This window comes from Narcine bancroftii, unplaced genomic scaffold (genome assembly GCF_036971445.1).
Source record: "Narcine bancroftii isolate sNarBan1 unplaced genomic scaffold, sNarBan1.hap1 Scaffold_264, whole genome shotgun sequence".
In the NCBI taxonomy this organism is placed as follows: Eukaryota; Metazoa; Chordata; class Chondrichthyes; order Torpediniformes; family Narcinidae; genus Narcine; species Narcine bancroftii.
This window is the reverse complement of record NW_027211999.1, coordinates 278160-296812: the sequence shown is the minus strand read 5'-3', so window position 1 is coordinate 296812 and position 18653 is coordinate 278160. Positions and strand designations below refer to the sequence as shown.

The 18653-nt window shown below is 54.8% G+C and overlaps 1 protein-coding gene across 1 annotated transcript; it reads right to left on the bottom strand.

Annotated features, from left to right (window-relative positions):
* Nucleotides 1-7475: 7475 nt before the first annotated feature.
* Nucleotides 7476-12254, bottom strand: LOC138750781 (uncharacterized). The gene is made up of 2 exons (XM_069912921.1): nt 10447-12254; nt 7476-7935 (listed from the first exon to the last, which is right to left on the bottom strand). Exons 1-2 carry the CDS (start codon nt 11162-11164, stop codon nt 7829-7831), a joined length of 825 nt encoding a protein of 274 aa, XP_069769022.1. The 5' UTR covers nt 11165-12254; the 3' UTR covers nt 7476-7828.
* Nucleotides 12255-18653: the final 6399 nt, after the last annotated feature.

The following is an 18653-nucleotide window of genomic DNA, read 5'->3' as shown; positions in this document are numbered from 1 at the left end:
TTTGTGGTTTGTTACTGTACCTTTTTGTACCTTGACAGGAAATCGACTTCAACAAGGGTGAGAAAAAAAAACCACTCAAACCCCTTACATGGTGACAGATTGAAACTGGGTTACTGTCACGAAGAACATTCTTCCAAACATGCCAAGATCAAAATTCAATTGATTGTCATGGTATAAAGTGCAATATTACACAAAATTCACTTCATTCAGTCATAAAGCAGACAGAGTCACATCAGCAGGAAGTTAGACATAGTGTTCCTTGCAGTTAAGAGGAAAAGAGAATTCCCTGAGTCCCCTACAGCCCACAAACCCAGCCCTTGCCCACAAACACCCAGCCCCCTGCCCCCAAAATCCAGCGCAAACCATCAAATGCAGTCGCCTTGTTTAGAAAAGGTAATGGGGAGAATCTTGGGAATTATAGACCAGTATAGGATCTATGAGCATTTGCAGAAGTACAGACTTCTCAAGGTCAGTCAGCATGGCTTTGTGATGGGAAGGTCATGCCTCATGAGTCTAAATGAGTTTTATTTGAGTGGGGTAACAAAGGAAATGAATGAGGGTCGTGTGGTAGATGTGGTCTACATGGATTTTAGCAAGAATTTGACGAGACTCATCAGAAAGCAATTTGGCAAAGGATCAGGGTAACTTTGGCTGTGGATAAAAAATTGTCTTGTTCGAAGAAAGCAGAGAGGAGTGGAGTGCCACAAGGATCTGTTCTGGGACCCCTGCTCTTGATGATTTTTATAAATGACCTGGATGAAGAGGCAGAAGATGGGTCAGTATGTCTGCAGATGATGTGAAGGTTGGAGGAGTTGTGGATGAAGCTGAAGGTTGTCGAAGGATAAGGATTTCAATCCAGGTAAGTGTGAGGTGATGCATTTTGGAAGGACAAACCAGAAGGCTGGGTACAAGGTTACCAGTCGGTTACATGAGTGAGGATAAACAGAGGGACTTTGGGGTTCAAATCCAAACATCCCTCAAGGTTGCCGCTCAGGTTGATAGGATAGTTATGAAGGCCAATGGGATGATGAGCTTCATTAAACTTTTCTACGTTGCCGTGCGTGAAAGTGAGGCCATTTTGGCAAGAAAGCGCAGAAAAATTAACCACGATCACAGCAGTGACCTCCACGTGAGACCTGGAGCAATCTCTTCACTGAAACAAGCGACAACTTGACCAAATATCTAATCTCATTTATAAAAATAGCACTGGCCTTCGCGAAGAGATGTATCACGATCAACTGGATGTCCGATAGCACGCTGGGCTGTGGAAATGAACTGCAGTTACCTACGGAAAAAAAAAATCACATAAACGTGACCGTTTGGTAAAGGTCTGTCAGCTGTACCTGGACCAAATAGGGGCCCAGACACTAATATAAATGAACAATAAAAGGAGTTAAAAGTAACCATTATATAGACCAAAACCAAGTTTCCCCAACTGGACTCATCTACTTGAAATCTCTGAAAATGTGGAAATGAAAACAAACTGCAATAGAGAGAGAAAAAATTCAAAGTGCAAAAGGGAGAGTCTTTAAATGAGTCCCTGAATGTGTGTTGAGTCTCGTGGTGAAGGGGTAGCAGCTGTTCCTGAACCTGGCTATACCTCTTTCCTGATGGGAGCAGTGAGAACAGAGCGGGTGATGTGGATCCTTGATTGCTGCTGCTCTCTGACAGCAGCGTTCCCTGCAAATGTTCTCAATGGTGGAGGGTTTTTACCTGAGATGTCCAGGGCGGTGTCCAAGACAATACCTCAAGCCTTCTACAAACTGAACCTTTCCCCCCTCACACCCGTAAAACACTATTTTTCTCGCATCAATGTGCCTGTCTAAATGTTAAAGATCCCTATTATTCCAGACTCCACTATCCTGCCCGGCCATGCGCTACAGGCATCCGCAGCCTTGTGGGTCCCTGTCCCCACTCAGCCTTCTGGGTCCCCGTCGCCCCTCAGCATTCTGGGTCCCCGTCCCCGTCCCCCCTCAGCCTTCTGGGTCCCAGACCCGTCCTCCCTCAGCCTTTTGGGTCCCCGTCCCCCCTCAGCCTTCAGGGTCCCCGTGCCCTGAGCCTTCTGGGTCCCCGTCCCCCCTGAGCCTTCTGGGTCCCCGTCCCCCCTGAGCCTGCTGGGTCCCCGTCCCCGTACCCCCTCAGCCTTCTGGGGTCCCCGTCCCCCCTCAGCCTTCTGGGTCCCCGTTCCCCCTCAGACTTCTAGGTCACCGTCCCCGTCCGCCCTCAGCCTTCTGGGTCCCCGTCCCCCCTCAGCCTTCTGGGTCCCCGTCCCTCCTCAGCCTTCTGGGTCCCCGTCCCCCCTCAGCCTTCTGGGTCCACGTCCCACCTCAGCCTTCTGGGTCCCCGTCCCCCCTCAGCCTTCTGGGTCCCCGTCGCCCCTCAGCCTTCTGGGTCCCCGTCCCCCCTCAGCCTTCTGGGTCCCTGTCCCCCCTCAGCCTTCTCGGTCCCCGTCCCCCCTCAGCCTTCTGGGTCCCCGTCCCCGTCCCCCCTCAGCCTTCTGGGTCCCAGTCCCCCCTCAGCCTTCTGGGAACCGGTCCCTCCTCAGCCTTCTGGGTCCCCGTCCCCCCTCAGCCTTCTGGGTCCACGTCCCCCCTCAGCCTTCTGGGTCCCCGTTCCCCCTCAGCCTTCTGGGTCCCCGTCCCCCTCAGCCTTCTGGGTCCCGGTCCCCCCTCAGCCTTCTGGGTCCCCGTCCCCACACAGCCTTCTGGCTCGCCGTCCCCTCTCAGCCTCTGGGTCGCCGTCCCCCTCAGCCTTCTGGGTCCCCGTCCCCCCTCAGCCGTCTGGGTCCCCGTCCCCCCACAGCCTTCTGGGTCCCCGTCCCCCCTCAGCCCTCTGGATCCCCGTCCCCGTCCCCCCTCAGCTTTTTGGATCTCAGCCTTCTGGGTCCCCGTCCCCCCTCAGCCTTCTGGGTCCCCGTCCCCCCTCAGCCCTCTGGATCCCCGTCCCCGTCCCCCCTCAGCCTTTTGGATCCCCGTCCCTCTCAGCCTTTTGGATCCCTGTCCCTCTCCCCCCTCAGCCTTCTGGGTCCCGTCCCCCCTCAGCCTTCTGGGTCTCCGTCCACCCTCAGCATTCTTGGTCCCCGTCCCCCCTCAGCCTTGTGGGTCCCCGTCCCCCCTCAGCCTTCAGGGTCCCCGTCCCCCCTCAGCCTTCAGGGTCCCCGTCCCCCCTCAGCCTTCAGGGTCCCCGTCCCCCCTCAGCCTTCTGGGTCCCCGTCCCCCCTCAGCCTTCTGGGTCCCCGTCCCCCCTCAGCCTTCTGGGTCCCCGTCCCCCCTCAGCCTTCTGGGTCCCCGTCCCCCCTCAGCCTTCTGGGTCCCGGTCCCCCCTCATCCTTCTGGGTCCCCGTCCCCACACAGCCTTCTGGGTCCCCGTCCCCTCTCAGCCTTCTGGGTCGCCGTCCCACTCAGCCTTCTGGGTCCCCGTCCCCGTCCCCGTCCCGCCTCAGCCTTCTGGGTCCCAGTCACCCTCAATCTTCTGGGTCTGCGTCCCCCCTCAGCCCTCTGGATCCCCGTCCCCCCTCAGCCTTCTGGCTACCCGTCCCCCCTCAGCCTTCTGGGTCCCGGTCCCCCCTCAGCCTTCTGGGTCCCCGTCCCCACACAGCCTTCCGGGTCCCCGTCCCCTCTCAACCTTCTGGGTCGCCCTCCCGCTCAGCTTTCTGGATCCCCGTCCCCCCTCAGCCGTCTAGGTCCCCGTCCCCCCACAGCCTTCTGGGTCCCTGTCCCCCCTCAGCCCTCTGGATCCCCGTCCCCATCCCCCCTCAGCCTTTTGGGTCTCAGCCTTCTGGGTCCCCATCCCCCCTCAGCCTTCTGGGACCCCGTCCCCCCTCAGCCCTCTGGATCCCCGTCCCCGTCCCCCCTCAGCCTTTTGGATCCCGATCCCTCTCCCCCCTCAGCCTTCTGGGTCCCCGTCCCCCCTCAGCCTTCTGGGTCCCCGTCCCCCCTCAGCCTTCTGGGTCCCCGTCCCCCCTCAGCCTTCTGGGTCCCCGTCCCCCCTCAGCCTTCTGGGTCCCCGTCCCCCCTCAGCCTTGTGGGTCCCCGTCCCGCCTCAGCCATGTGGGTCTCCGTATCCCCTCAGGCTTGTGGGTCCCCGTACCCCCTCAGGCTTGTGGGTCCCCGTACCCCCTCAGGCTTGTGGGTCCCCGTCCCCACTCAGGCTTGTGGGTCCCCGTCCCCCCTCAGGCTTGTGGGTCCACGTTCCCCCCTCAGCCTTCTGGGTCTCCGTCCCCCCTCAGCCTTCTGGGTCCCAGTTCCCCCTCAGCCTTCTGGGTCCCCGTCCCCCCTCAGCCTTCTGGGTCCACGCCCTCGCTCAGCCTTCTGGGTCTCCGTCCTCCCTCAGCCTTCTGGGTCCCAGTTCCCCCTCAGCCTTCTGGGTCCCCGTCCCAGTTCCCCCTCAGCCTTCTGGGTCCCCGTCCCCGTCCCCCCTCAGCCTTCTGGGTCCCCGTCCCCGTCACCCCTCAGCCTTCTGGGTCCCCGACCCCCTCAGCTTTCTGGGTCCCCGTCCCCCCTCAGCCTTCTGGGTCCCCGTCCCCCCTCAGCCTTCTGGGTCCCCGTCCCCCCTCAGCCTTCTGGGTCCCCGTCCCCCCTCAGCCTTCTGGGTCCCCGTCCCCCCTCAGCCTTTGGGTCCCCGTCCCCCCTCAGCCTTCTGGGTCCTGATCACCCTCACCCTTCTGGGTCCTGATCACCCTCACCCTTCTGGGTCCTGATCACCCTCACCCCTCTGGGTCCTGATCACCCTCACCCCTCTGGGTCCTGATCAACCTCACCCCTCTGGGTCCTGATCACCCTCACCCTTCTGGGTCCTGATCACCCTCACCCCTCTGGGTCCTGATCACCCTCACCCCTCTGGGTCCTGATCACCCTCACCCCTCTGGCGGGACCCCCTCACCCTTCTGGGTCCTTGTCCCCTCTCCCAGCAGCCTCACCATTCCCCTGCCCCCCTCAGCCTCGCGAGTCCCTGACCCCCCCTCAGCCTCGCGGGTCCCCGACGCCCCCCTCAGCCTCGCGGGTCCCCGACGCCCCCCTCAGCCTCGCGGGTCCCCGACACCCACCCCTCAGCCTCGCGGGTCCCCGACACCCCCCCTCAGCCTCGCGGGTCCCCGACCCCCCCCTCTCAACCTCGCGGGTCACCGACCCCCGCCTCAGCCTCGCGGGTCCCCCGACCCCCCTCAGACTCGCGGGTCCCCCGACCCCCCTCAGCCTCGCGGGTCCCCCGACCCCCCTCAGCCTCGCGGGTCCCCCAACCCCCCTCAGCCTCGCGGGCCCCGACTCCCCTCAGACTCGCGGGCCCCCTCAGTCTCGCGGGTCCCCCTCCCCCCCTCAGCCTCGCGGACCCGACCCCCCCCTCTCAGCCTCGCGGGCCCCGACCCCCCCCCCTCAGCCTCGCGGGCCCCGACCCCCCCCTCAGCCTCGCGGGCCCCGACCCCCCCCTCAGCCTCACGGACCCCGACCCCGCTCAACCTCGCGGGCCCCGAGCCCCCCTTCAGCCTCTCGGGCCCCGACCCCCCTCAGCCTCGCGGGTCCCCGACTACCACACACCCTAATGTCACCCCGCCACAAACTCCCTCACGGTTCCCCGGCCCCACCTCACAACCATCTCCCCGCCAGTTCCCCTCCGAGCTGCGGCCGCCCCGGACCCAAAGGGCGACCCGTGGAAACTCCCTCCTCCCTGGTCTCGCTCCCAAAATGCCCCGATTCCCGCCCGTGAAGCACCGACACGAACCTCTCCCGCTCGAGACCAACTGCTCCAAAGGCGGGAAAGATCAACAACATGGCGGCCCCCAGGGGTCGCTCTCGCGAGAGCTTGAGCCACCCCTCCACGGGATCTCTTGCCAGCCCAGTCCCACTGGGGAAGGGGCCGAGAGCTGCCTCGGGCCTCCAGTCCATCTCCCCTTCAGGCTGCACATTTCCACACCAGGACCTGCCCCACATTCCCCCCCAAGATTCCAGTCCATCCCACCTCCACCACCTTGGCCCAAAACTCATTCCACGCTCCCACCCCCCTCTGAGGGAAGAAAATCCCCCTTCAATCTCAATCCATGTCCTCCTCTTTGAATCTCTCTCACTCTCCTTGGAAACAGCCTGTCCCCATGGACACGATCCGTCCCCCCTCACAATTTTCAAATCTTCCTCAATCTTCTACGCTCCAGGGAATAAAGTCCCAGCCTGTCCAACCTTCCCCTGGAACTCAAACCCCGAAAGCCAGAACACCTTCTTGTCCCTCTCCACGACGCGCTGTCTCATTCCTATCCTTCCTCTCCTCCAGCCACCCAAACGGCACACAATGTTCCCAAGTTGGCCTCACCCATGCCTCGTCCAACTTCCTCGTGGCCTCCCACCTCCTGCACTCAATCCTCTCATTTCTGAAGGCCAAAATACCAGAAGCTTTCTTCACTCCCCCCACCACCCCCCCCCCATCTCCACATGGGACTCCACTTTCGGGCAGTTCTGTACCACAGTTCCTCAATCCCTTTGTTTGACAACACTCCTCAATGGTGTACCATTTAACATTCAAACTCTTACGTTTTAAGAATCAATTGCAGAGATCCATGGATGTGGGGAGTCAGGAGGGTTAGGGACTGGGTGCAGGTCGACGAGACTGGCAGAATGATATTTCACCATGGACGAGAAGGGCTGAAGGGTCTCTTTTCTTTGCTGTGGTGTTTCTAGGTAGAGTTCACACCATTCTCAGGAAGGAGGATGAGCAGACAGATGTCATGGTCCAAGGGTAGGAAAGGTGATGAGATCCTGCCAGGAGAGACGAGGGAGTTAAGTGCGAAGGTGAAGGGCACAACCAAGGGGTCTCTCTCTCTCTGTCTGTGTGTGTGTGTGTGTCACTACGACTGTGTGTGACTCTCTCTGTCTGTGTGTCTCTCTGTCTGTGTGTCTCTCTGTCTGTGTCTCTCTCTCTGTCTGTGTCTCTCTCTCTGTCTGTGTCTCTCTCTCTTTCTGTGTCTCTCTCTGTCTGTGTCTCTCTGTCTGTGTGTGTCTGTCTGTGTGTGTCTGTCTGTGTGTGTCTGTCTGTGTGTGTCTGTCTGTGTGTGTCTCTCTGTCTCTCTCGCTGTCAGTGTCTCTCTCTCTGTCTCTGTCTGTGTGTGTTTCTGTGTGTGTGTGTCTGTGTATCTGTCTCTCTGTGTCTGTGTGTGTGTCTGTCTGTCTGGGTATGTGTGTGTCTCTCTCGGTGTCTCTCTGTCTGTTTGTGTGTGTGTCTCTCTCTGTGTCTCTGTGTGTGTCACTGTCTGTGTGTCTCTCTCCCTCTGTCTAAATGAGTGTCTCTGTGTCTGTATGTGTGTGTGTCTCTCTCTCTGTCTGTGTATCTGTGTGTGTCTCTGTATCTGCGTGTCTCTGTGTCTGTGTGTGTCTCTGTCTCTCTGTGTGTCTCTCTGTGTGTCTGTCTCTGTCTGTGTGTGTGTCTGTCTCTCTGTCGTGTGTGTATCTCTCTGTCTCTATGTGTGTCTCTCTGTCTCTGTGTGTGTGTCTCTCTCTCTCCGTCTGTGTGTGTCTCTCTCCGTCTATGTGTGTCTATCTGTCTGTCTGTGTCTCTGTCTGTGTGTGTCTGTCTGTCTCTCTGTCAGTGTCTCTCTCTCCGTCTGTGTGTGTCTCTCTCCGTCTGTGTGTGTCTATCTGTCTGTGTGTGTCTCTGTCTGTGTGTGTCTGTCTGTCTCTCTGTCTCGCTGTCAGTGTCTCTCTCTCTGTCTGTGTGTGTTTCTGTGTGTGTCTCTCTGTGTGCATGTGTGTCCGTGTGTGTGTGTATCTGTCTCTCTGTGTCTGTGTGTGTGTGTCTGTCTGGGTATGTGTGTGTCTCTCTCTCAGTGTCTCTAATATGTGCTTATTCATTACCCACCATTGTCCATCCCTACTGATGGTGCAGGCTTTGTTCCCCAAGGCGTCCGTATTGGCTGTCCATAGACCATCTCTGCCCCAACGCATTCCTCGGTGTCACCTACGTTAAAATCAAGATGGCATCAGCACCTTTTTGGGCACTTTTAGCCGTGTTTCCTCAGTTGTTCTGGCCAGTTTTGTGTTTCGTTCACATATTCCTGCTGCCTGGAGTTAATGGCACTCGTGGAAGATTGCCAGTTCCTGAAACAATTCTTCATTTATCTTATTTGTAACATTTTTACATTTAATTTAACATATGCATTAAAAAACTTAAATTTCTTCTTTGAAAATAAGATAAAATTAATGCATAGTGATTTAAAAAGTAACCCCTCCCACAGCTGCCCAATAGAAAACAATAAAGAGAGAAAACATCTAGATAGTATTTATAAAAATTGAGCAAAACTCTCAAATAAAATCTTGCTTTTCTTGGTTAATAGGAGTCAGAAAGTTCGTGTTGGGTGATTAAAACTTAATTCCTACAATTAGTAAATACACATCCCAAATCTTCAAAAGAGAAATTCAAATTTGTTCCGTGAATTCGATGTAATTATTTCAAGTGGGATACAACGGGCTATTTCAGTGTGGCCATCGACCCATTCCCAAATACGCATCGGACTTCCAAGTTACTGCCACACATTTTACCCCTATAACAATTACAGCACAGAAACAGGTCATTTGGCCCTTCTTGTCTGCACTGAACTAAATACTCTCCTCTCGTACCACCTCTCTGCATTCCCCTCCCCTCCAATTTTCCCTGAAATGACAAAATGGACCCAGCCGCCACTATTTCTCCCGGAAGCTCACTCCACTGAACCACCACTCTGAGTCAAGAAGATCCCCCTCATGTTACTTCCAAACTTTTGCCTCTTAACTCAATACCTCCTGTTTCAATCTCTGCTCCCCGCAATGAAAAAAGTCTCTCCACATCAATTCGTTCTATCCTCCTAGTAATTTTAAAGACCTCAATCAAATCCCCTCTCAACCATCTACAATCCAAAGAATAAAGACATCATTTGCTCAATCTTTCTTTGTAATCTAGTTGCTGATATCCAGGTAACATTGACGTAAATCTTCTCTGCACCCTCTCGACTTTGTTGATAGCTTTCCTCTCATCTGGTGACCAGAACTGCACACAGTACTCTCAACAGGGCCTCACCAATACCTTGTCTAGTCTCAACCTCACTGCCCGACTCCAGTATTCTATGCTATGGTTGATTAAGGCCTGCTATTTGAACAGATACTATTCGAGGTACTCTCTGATTACCCTCCAATAATTAACCTATCACTGTCAGGCTCACCTGGTTGGCTTTTGAAGCCGTTTTTAAACAAAGGAACATTAGATTACATCCATTCCTCTGGCACCTCACCCGTGGATAAACAGGTTTTAAATATTTCTGTCAGAGCCCTTGCAATTTCTACTCTTCTTTCCCTCAAGGCCAAGGGAATATCATGTCAGACCTCCATCCACCAACAGACAAAAATCAGCCATCACAAGGTGAAGGCAGGACAGTAGTCCCACCTCTCCAGCACGAGTCACCCCAGGATCAAATCAGCACTGACTGCAAGAAGTTTCTACATCCTCTCGGTGTCTGTGTGGATTTCCTCCCACACTCCACAGCTCAAGGGGGCCGTAAGTTCATTGGCGATTTGGGAAGCTCAAGGCCATGGGGTGGAAGTGCACATTCTGGTCCTGGGGCCATCAATTCAATTCAACAGCACAGATGAACCTTTGGGCACGACCTGATCTTTTTCTGGTTTCAAACTCATTATTTTTGAAAATTGTATGTGCACCTCTAATGCAACACGACTGCTGCAAAACAGGCTTCATGATACATATCCATGACAAGAACTCGGGAGAATCAGATTTGGTTACTAGACTTTTGAACAGAACAGTATCTGGACATTTTATCCCTAAACTGAAACTTTATAGACATACAGAACAAAAAGAGGGCAAAACAAGCTTGTGTCTCACCAATACCACAATTCACGGACACTTTTTAAGTTCTCAAGGGTGGCAGAAAACACAAAGAACAGACAAACTCCTTCCACATTGTCACTTTGAGAGCTTTGGACTCACCATGCTATAAATATTGCCAAGCCATCACTCCAAATCAATGACCAAAAGTACTGGCTGAGGGATAGATTTGAGACATTTTAACTGCTATGTAGCAATCAGGCACAAGGAAAATTGCTGCTTCCATTGTAAAGTATTTAAGAATCTCAGACCACAAACAACCTTCACCCCAAAAAACAAGCAATTCTCCACAATAAAACTAGGTTTCCTACCTGTCTGCAAGTATCTGCTCTCTTGAGTCTGAATGGCACAACTGGGGAAACCGTTTCAAACCCATGACCTGAAACAGCATATTCTCTTCCCCTAATTGGAGCTGTCTTGCAATTGGCCACCACTGCCCGAGCAAGAATGAACTGGGAGATCTCACACTTGCTCCTTCACAGGTGAGACCTCCCTGTGCATTGGAGCTCCATATTATCCATCTTGCTCTATTTTGTTAACCTTAATCAAGTCTCCTCTCATTCTCCAACACTCCCATGAAAAATAAAAATCATGTACCCTGTAGTTCGCGAGTCCGGACACCAGGTGGTGGTATTATACCTAGATCTCTCTCTCTCCCTTGCTTCATGCATGCAGTACTCAGTGTGAACAGGCGGTGGCAGCACTTTACAGCCCTTGCAATCTGCAGCTTGGACAGTAATGGTTGGTTTGCACCAAGATTGAAGATTTGGAGATTTCCCATTGATTGGCAGAGAACATACTCGACATCACATCCAACCCTGAGATTCCCTTTTTTCTGTGGACACGGCCGAATTACCACGAATGGGTCGTGCAAAAATAAACGGTTCAGTGGAAACCTGGAAAGATAAAAGAATTGAAAACAAAGAAAATCAATAAAGTGCTGCAAGGGTCCTGAAATGAGTTCCTGATTGAGTTTGTTGTTGAGGAGTCTGAAGGTGGAGGGAGAGCAGCTGTTCCTGAACCTGGGGGTCTGAGTCTTGAGGCACCGAGAATTCTTTCCTGATGGCAGCAGTGAGAAGAGAAAGAGAGAGTGTGGATCTTTGGTGATTGCTGATGTTTTCTGACAGCACCATTCCCTGTCGATAAACTCAATAGTGGGGAGAGTTTTGTCTGTGATGTCGTGGGCTGTGTCCACGACCTTTTGGAGGGCTTTATTCTCAGGGGTATTGGTGTCCCCATACCAGACCATGATGCAGCCAGTCAGCACACTTTCCACCACATCTCTGTCAAAATTTGCCAGGGTTTCTGGTGTCATCCCAAACCTCCACAAACCCCTGAGGAATTAGAGGCGCTGACATGCTTTCTTCACGAGGACATTGGTGTTGGGTCCAGGAAGAATTTTTGAGATGGTGACTCCCAAGAACCTAAATTCGCTCACCCTCTCCACCCCTGATCCCCCAATCATCACTGGATTTTAAACCTCTGGCTTTCCATTCCTGAACTCAACAATCAACTCCTTGGTTTTGGTGACATTGAGTGCGAGGTTGTTGTTGATGCACCATTCAGCTCGGTTTTCAAACTCCCTCCTGCATGTGGACTCATCCCCTTCCTTTATACAACCCACGTCCGTAGTATCGTCAGCAAATTTGGAGGGGATATTGTTGATGTACCGAGCCACACAGTCGTGGGTGTAAAGTGAGTAGAGTGGGGGCTAAGAACACAGCCCTGTGGTGCTCTGGTACTGATGGAGATCGTGGAGGGGATATTCTTACCAACCTTCACTGATTGTGGTCTGGAGGTGTTAACTCCCAGGTCTTGGAGTTTGCTGGTCAGTTTGGAGGGGATGATGGTGTTAAATGCCGAGCTGTAGTTGATAAAGAGCATCTTTACTGTTCAGGTGCTCCAGGGATTGGTGTAGGGCCAGTAAGACAACATCTGCTGTTATTATGAGAGGCGAACTGGAATGGATCCACATCACCACTCAGACAGGAGCCTTTCCAAACACTTCTTCACTGTTAATGCAAGTGCAACTGGTCGATAGTCATTCAGGCAGGTGATTACACTCTTCTTGGGCTCCGGTGTGATTGACACCTGTTGGAAACAGATGGGGACCAGTCAGGATGCTTTCCTTGGATACCAGATGGCAGTTTGGCAGGGGGACGGGAACCACAATATGAGAGCAGAAGTTCAAAAGCATGAGGGGACATGTTCTGAGTTTGTCAAAAAAAAAGACAGGCAGAGGAAAAAAACAGATGGAGTCAGTCAGAGGGTTTGAAATGTCTATTTCAATGCAAGGAATAAAGGGGATGAACTTTGAGCATGGATCAGTATGTACAACTATGATGTTGTGACTGTTACAGAGTCTTGGTTGGAGGAAGGGCAGGATTTGCTGATGCAGGTCCTAGGGTTTGGGTTTAAAAGGAATAGAATGAGGGGTAGTGGGGTGGGGGGCGAATAATGTTACTGGTCAGGGATAGTATCCCAGCTATAGAAAGGGAGGAAATTGCAGAGGGGGTGTCCACTGAGACAGTGAGGATATTTAAAAGATATGGATAGAAGAAGAGTAGTAGCCTGTATTGTCATTTAAAACCAGGACACAGTTTAAAAATGAAATGACAGCCTCCAGAAACTACAATGCTAACCAGCAAACTGTGATTCCACATCAGGCAACACAAGATGCCATTTCAACTCCAGATAAAAGATCAAAACTACACAAGACTAAAATGCACCTATATAACGAGAAGAAAAAAGTCCCAACAATGGCACAGACTCGGGAACCTCCAGGCCAGGTTCACTCCAGTCACCGGGACATCTCCTCTGCAGATCAGACAGCCAGGCATACACCATTCACTCCAGGCGTCCAGATGCAGATCTGCCACAGCAGGTGGGGAAACAGAGGAGGAGAAAGCAAAGTAGGGAAACAGAGGGATGGAAATATCGAAGTGGAAACGGAGGGGGTGAAACGGAGGGAGACAAACAGAGGCGGGGAAACGGAGGCGGCAAAACAGGAAGGGAAACAGAGGCGTTGGAACAGATGGTTGGAATAAGAATAGAGGAAAGAGTGGTGGAGAAATCAAGGTAGGGAAAGAGAGACGGGGAATCAGAGACGGGGAATCAGAGGCGGGGATTCAGAGGGGGGAAAAGAGAGGCGGGGAAAGAGAGGCGGGGAAAGAGCCAGGGACTCTGAAGCAGGGAATCAAAGACGGGGAATCAGATTCGGGGAATCAGAGGTGGGGAATCAGAGGACGGAAAAGAGATGTGGGGAATGAGAGGCAGAGAAGGAGGTGCGGAAAAAACGCAGGGAAATAGAGGCAGGGTATCAGACGTGGGGAATCAGAGGCAGGAAATTAGAGGCGGGGAATCAGAGGGGGGAACAGAGATGTGGGGAAAGAGAGGCAGAGAAAGAGGCACGGAAATAGATGGAGGGAAAGAGAGGTGGTTAATCAGAGGTGGGGAATCAGACACGGGAAAACATAGGCGGGAAATCAGAGGCGGGGAATCAGAGGCGGGGAATCAGAGTCATGGTATCAGAGGCGGGGAATCTGAGGCGGGGAATCAGAGGCGGGAAAAGAGATGTGGGAAAAGAGAGGCAGAGAAGGAGGCACAAAAATAGTGGCAGGGAAAGAGAGGCGGTGAATCAGGGGTGGGGAATCAGAGGCGGGGACACAGAGGCGGGGAATCAGAGGCGGAGAAACGGAGGTGGAGAATCAGAGGGCGGAAAAGAGATGTGGGGAAAGAGAGGCAGGGAAAGAGGCACGAAAATAGTGGCAGGGAAAGAGAGGCGGGGTATCAGAGGTGGGGAATCAGAGGATGGGAATCAGAGTCGTGGTATCAGAGGCAGGGTATCAGAGACGGGGTATCAGAGGCAGAGGAACGGAGGCGTGGAATCAGAGGTGGGGAATCAGAGGGGGGAAAAGAGATGTGGGGAAAGAGAGGCCAGGAAAGAGGCACGGAAAGAGAGGCGGGGAAAGAGGCCAGGAAAGAGAGGCGGGAAATGAGAGGTGGCAAATCAGAGGAGGGGAATCAGAGGCGGGGAATCAGAGGCGGGGATTCAGAGGCGGGGATTCAGAGGCGGGGAATCAGAGGAGGGGAATCAGAGGAGGGGAATCAGAGGCGGGGAATCAGAGGCGGGGAATCAGAGGCGGGGATTCAGAGGCGGGGATTCAGAGGGGGGGAATCATAGGCGGGGATTCAGAGGCGGGGAATCAGAGGCGGGGAATCAGAGGCGGGAAATCAGAGGCGGGCAATCAGAGGCGGGGAATCAGAGGCGGGGAAGCAGAGGCGGGGAAGCAGAGGCGGGGAAGCAGAGGCGGGGAAGCAGAGGCGGGGAATCAGAGTCGGGGAATCAGAGGCGGGGAATTTGAGGTGGGGATTCTGAGGTGGGAAATCAGAGGCTGAGATTGAAAGGGGGAGAATCAGAAGGGGGAAAAGAAATGTGGGGAAAGAGAGGCATGGAAAGAGCCAGGGACTCTGAAGCAGGGAATCGGAGGCAGGGAAACAGAGTCGGAGAAACGGAGGCGGGGAATCAGAAGCGGGGAATCAGAGGGTGGAAAAGAGATGTGGGGAAAGAGAGGCAGGGAAAGAGGCGCGGAAATAGACGCAGGGAAAGAGAGGCGGAGTATCAGATGTGGGGAATTCAAGGCGGGGAATCAGAGGCGGGGAAAGAGATGTGGGGAAACAGAGGCAGGGAAAGAGGCAAGGAAATAGAGGTGGGGAATCAGAGGCAGGGAATCAGAGGCGGGGAATCAGAGGCGGGGAATCAGAGGCGGGGAATCAGAGGGGGGAATAGAGATGTGGGAAAAGAGAGGCGGCGAAAGGGAGGCGGGGAAAGAGTCAGAGACTCTGAAGCAGGGAATCGGAGGCAGGGAATCGGAGGCAGGAAAACAGAGGAAGGGAATCAGAGTCGGAGAAATGGAGGCGGGGAATCAGAAGCGAGGAATCAGAAGCGGGGAATCAGAGTCATGGAATCAGAGGCGGGGAATCAGAGGGCAGAAAAGAGATGTGGGGAAAGAGAGGCAGAGAAGGAGGCACGAAAATAGTGGCAGGGAAAGAGAGGCAGGGAATCAGAGGCGGGGAATCAGAGGCGGGGAATCAGAGGCGGGGAATCAGAGGCGGGGAATCAGAGGCGGGGAATCAGAGGCGGGGAAGCAGAGGCGGGGAAGCAGAGGCGGGGAAGCAGAGGCGGGGAAGCAGAGGCGGGGAAGCAGAGGCGGGGAAGCAGAGGCGGGGAAGCAGAGGCGGGGAAGCAGAGGCGGGGAAGCAGAGGCGGGGAAGCAGAGGCGGGGAATCAGAGGCAGGGAATCAGAGGCGGGGAATTTGAGGTGGGGATTCTGAGGTGGGAAATCAGAGGCTGAGATTGAAAGGGGGAGAATCAGAAGGGGGAAAAGAAATGTGGGGAAAGAGAGGCATGGAAAGAGCCAGGGACTCTGAAGCAGGGAATCGGAGGCAGGGAAACAGAGTCGGAGAAACGGAGGCGGGGAATCAGAAGCGGGGAATCAGAGGGTGGAAAAGAGATGTGGGGAAAGAGGCGCGGAAATAGACGCAGGGAAAGAGAGGCGGAGTATCAGATGTGGGGAATTCAAGGCGGGGAATCAGAGGCGTGGAATCAGAGGGGGGAATAGAGATGTGGGAAAAGAGAGGCGGCGAAAGAGGCACGAAAATAGTGGCAGGGAAAGAGAGGCGGGGAATCAGAGGCGGGGAACCACAGGCGGGGAATCAGAGGCTGAAATTAAAAGGGGGTGAATCAGAGGGGGGTAAAGAGATGTGGGGAAAGAAGGGCAGGGAAAGAGCCAGGGAAAGAGCCAGGGACTCTGAAGCAGGGAATCGGAGGCAGGGAAACAGAGGAAGGGAATCAGAGTGGGAGAAATGGAGGCGGGGAATCAGAGGCGGGGAATCAGAGGCGGGGAACCACAGGCGGGGAATCAGAGGCTGAAATTAAAAGGGGGTGAATCAGAGGGGGGAAAAGAGATGTGGGGAAACAAGGGCAGGGAAAGAGCCAGGGAAAGAGCCAGGGACTCTGAAGCAGGGAATCGGAGGCAGGGAAACAGAGGAAGGGAATCAGAGTGGGAGAAATGGAGGCGGGGAATCAGAGGCGGGGAATCAGAGGCGGGGAAGCAGAGGCGGGGAATCAGAGGCGGGGAATCAGAGGCGGGGAATCAGAGGCGGGGAATCTGAGGTGGGGATTCTGAGGCAGGGAATCTGAGGTGGGGAATCCGAGGCTGAGATTCAAAGGGGGAGAATCAGAAGGGGGAAAAGATATGTAGGGAAAGAGAGGCATGGAAGGAGCCAGGGACTCTGAAGCAGGTAATCGGAGGCAGGTAAACAGCGTCGGAGAACGGAGGCGGGGAATCAGAAGCGGGGAATCAGAGGGCGGAAAATAGATGTGGGGAAAGAGAGGCAGGGAAAGAGGCGCGGAAATAGACGCAGGGAAAGAGAGGCGGGGTATCAGATGTGGGGAATTCAAGGCGGGGAAAGAGATGTGGGGAAAGAGAGGCAGGGAATCAGAGGGGGGGAATCAGAGGCAGGGAATCTGAGGCAGGGAATCTGAGGCGGGGAATCTGAGGCGGGGAATCAGAGGCTGGGAAAGACATGTGGGAAAAGAGAGGCAGAGAAGGAGGCACAAAAATAGTGGCAGGGAAAGAGAGGCGGGGAATCAGGGGCGGGGAATCAGAGGCGGGGAATCTGAGGCGGGGAATCAGAGGCGGGGAAAGAGATGTGGGAAAAGAGAGGCAGGGAAAGAGGCGCGGAAATAGACGCAGGGAAAGAGAGGCGGGGATTCAGAGGGGGGGAATCAGAGGCGGGGAATCAGAGGCGGGGAATCAGAGGCGGGAAATCAGAGGCGGGAAATCAGAGGCGGGGAATCAGAGGCGGGGAATCAGAGGCGGGGAATCAGAGGCGGGGAAGCAGAGGCGGGGAAGCAGAGGTGGGGAAGCAGAGGCGGGGAAGCAGAGGCGGGGAATCAGAGGCGGGGAATTTGAGGTGGGGATTCTGAGGTGGGAAATCAGAGGCTGAGATTGAAAGGGGGAGAATCAGAAGGGGGAAAAGAAATGTGGGGAAAGAGAGGCATGGAAAGAGCCAGGGACTCTGAAGCAGGGAATCGGAGGCAGGGAAACAGAGTCGGAGAAACGGAGGCGGGGAATCAGAAGCGGGGAATCAGAGGGTGGAAAAGAGATGTGGGGAAAGAGAGGCAGGGAAAGAGGCGCGGAAATAGACGCAGGGAAAGAGAGGCGGAGTATCAGATGTGGGGAATTCAAGGCGGGGAATCAGAGGCGGGGAAAGAGATGTGGGGAAAGAGAGGCGGCGAAAGGGAGGCGGGGAAAGAGTCAGAGACTCTGAAACAGGGAATCTGAGTCGGGGAATCAGAGGTGGGGAATCAGAGGCGGGGAATCAGAGTCGGGGAATCAGAGGCGGGGAATCAGAGGCGGGGAATCTGAGGCAGGGAATCAGAGGCTGGGAAAGACATGTGGGAAAAGAGAGGCAGAGAAGGAGGCACAAAAATAGTGGCAGGGAAAGAGAGGCGGGGAATCAGGGGCGGGGAATGAGAGGCGGGGAATCAGAGGCGTGGAATCAGGGGCGGGGAATGAGAGGCGGGGAATCAGAGGCGTGGAATCAGAGGTGGGGAATCAGAGGCAGGGAATCTGAGGCGGCGAATCTGAGTCGGGGAATCAGAGTCGGGGAATCAGAGTCGGGGAATCAGTGTCAGGGAATCAGAGTCGGGGAATCAGAGGCGGGGAATCAGAGTCGGGGAATCAGAGGCAGGGAATCAGAGGCAGGGAATCAGAGGCGGGGAATCAGAGGCGGGGAATCAGAGGCGGGGAATCAGAGGCGGGGAATCAGAGGCGGGGAATCAGAGGCGGGGAAAGAGATGTGGGAAAAGAGAGGCAGGGAAAGAGGCACAAAAATAGTGGCAGGGAAAGAGAGGCGGGGAATCAGGGGCGGGGAATGAGAGGCGGGGAATCAGATGCGTGGAATCAGAGGCGGGGAATCAGAGGCGGGGAATCAGAGTCATGGTATCAGAGGCGGGGAATCTGAGGCGGGGAATCAGAGGCGGGGAAAGAGATGTGGGAAAAGAGAGGCAGGGAAAGAGGCGCGGAAATAGACGCAGGGAAAGAGAGGCGGGGTATCAGATGTGGGGAATCTGAGGTGGAAAATCTGAGGCGGGGAATCAGAGGCGTGGAATCCGAGGCGGGGCATCAGAGGAAGGAAAAGAGATGTGGGGAAAGAGAGGCCGGGAAAGAGGCACGGAAAGAGAGGCAGGAAATCAGAGGCGGGGAATCAGAGGCGGGGAATCAGAGGCTGAAATTAAAAGAGGGTGAATCAGAGGGGGGAAAAGAGATGTGGGGAAAGAAGGGCAGGGAAAGAGCCAGGGAAAGAGCCAGGGACTCTGAAGCAGGGAATCGGAGGCAGGGAATCGGTGGCAGGGAAACAGAGGAAGGGAATCAGAGTCGGAGAAATGGAGGCGGGGAATCAGAGGCGTGGAATCAGAGGCGGGGAATCAGAGGCGGGGAATCAGAGGCGGGGAATCAGAGGTGGGGAATCAGAGGCGGGGTATCAGAGGCGGGGTATCAGAGGCGGGGAATCAGAGGCGGGGTATCAGAGGCAGAGGAACGGAGGCGTGGAATCAGAGGTGGGGAATCAGAGGTGGGGAATCAGAGGGCAGAAAAGAGATGTGGGGAAAGAGAGGCAGAGAAAGAGGCGTGGAAATAGACGCAGTGAAAGAGAGGAGGGGTATCAGATGCGGGGAATCCGAGGCGGGGAATCAGAGGCAGGAAAAGAGATGTGGGGAAAGAGAGGCCGGGAAAGAG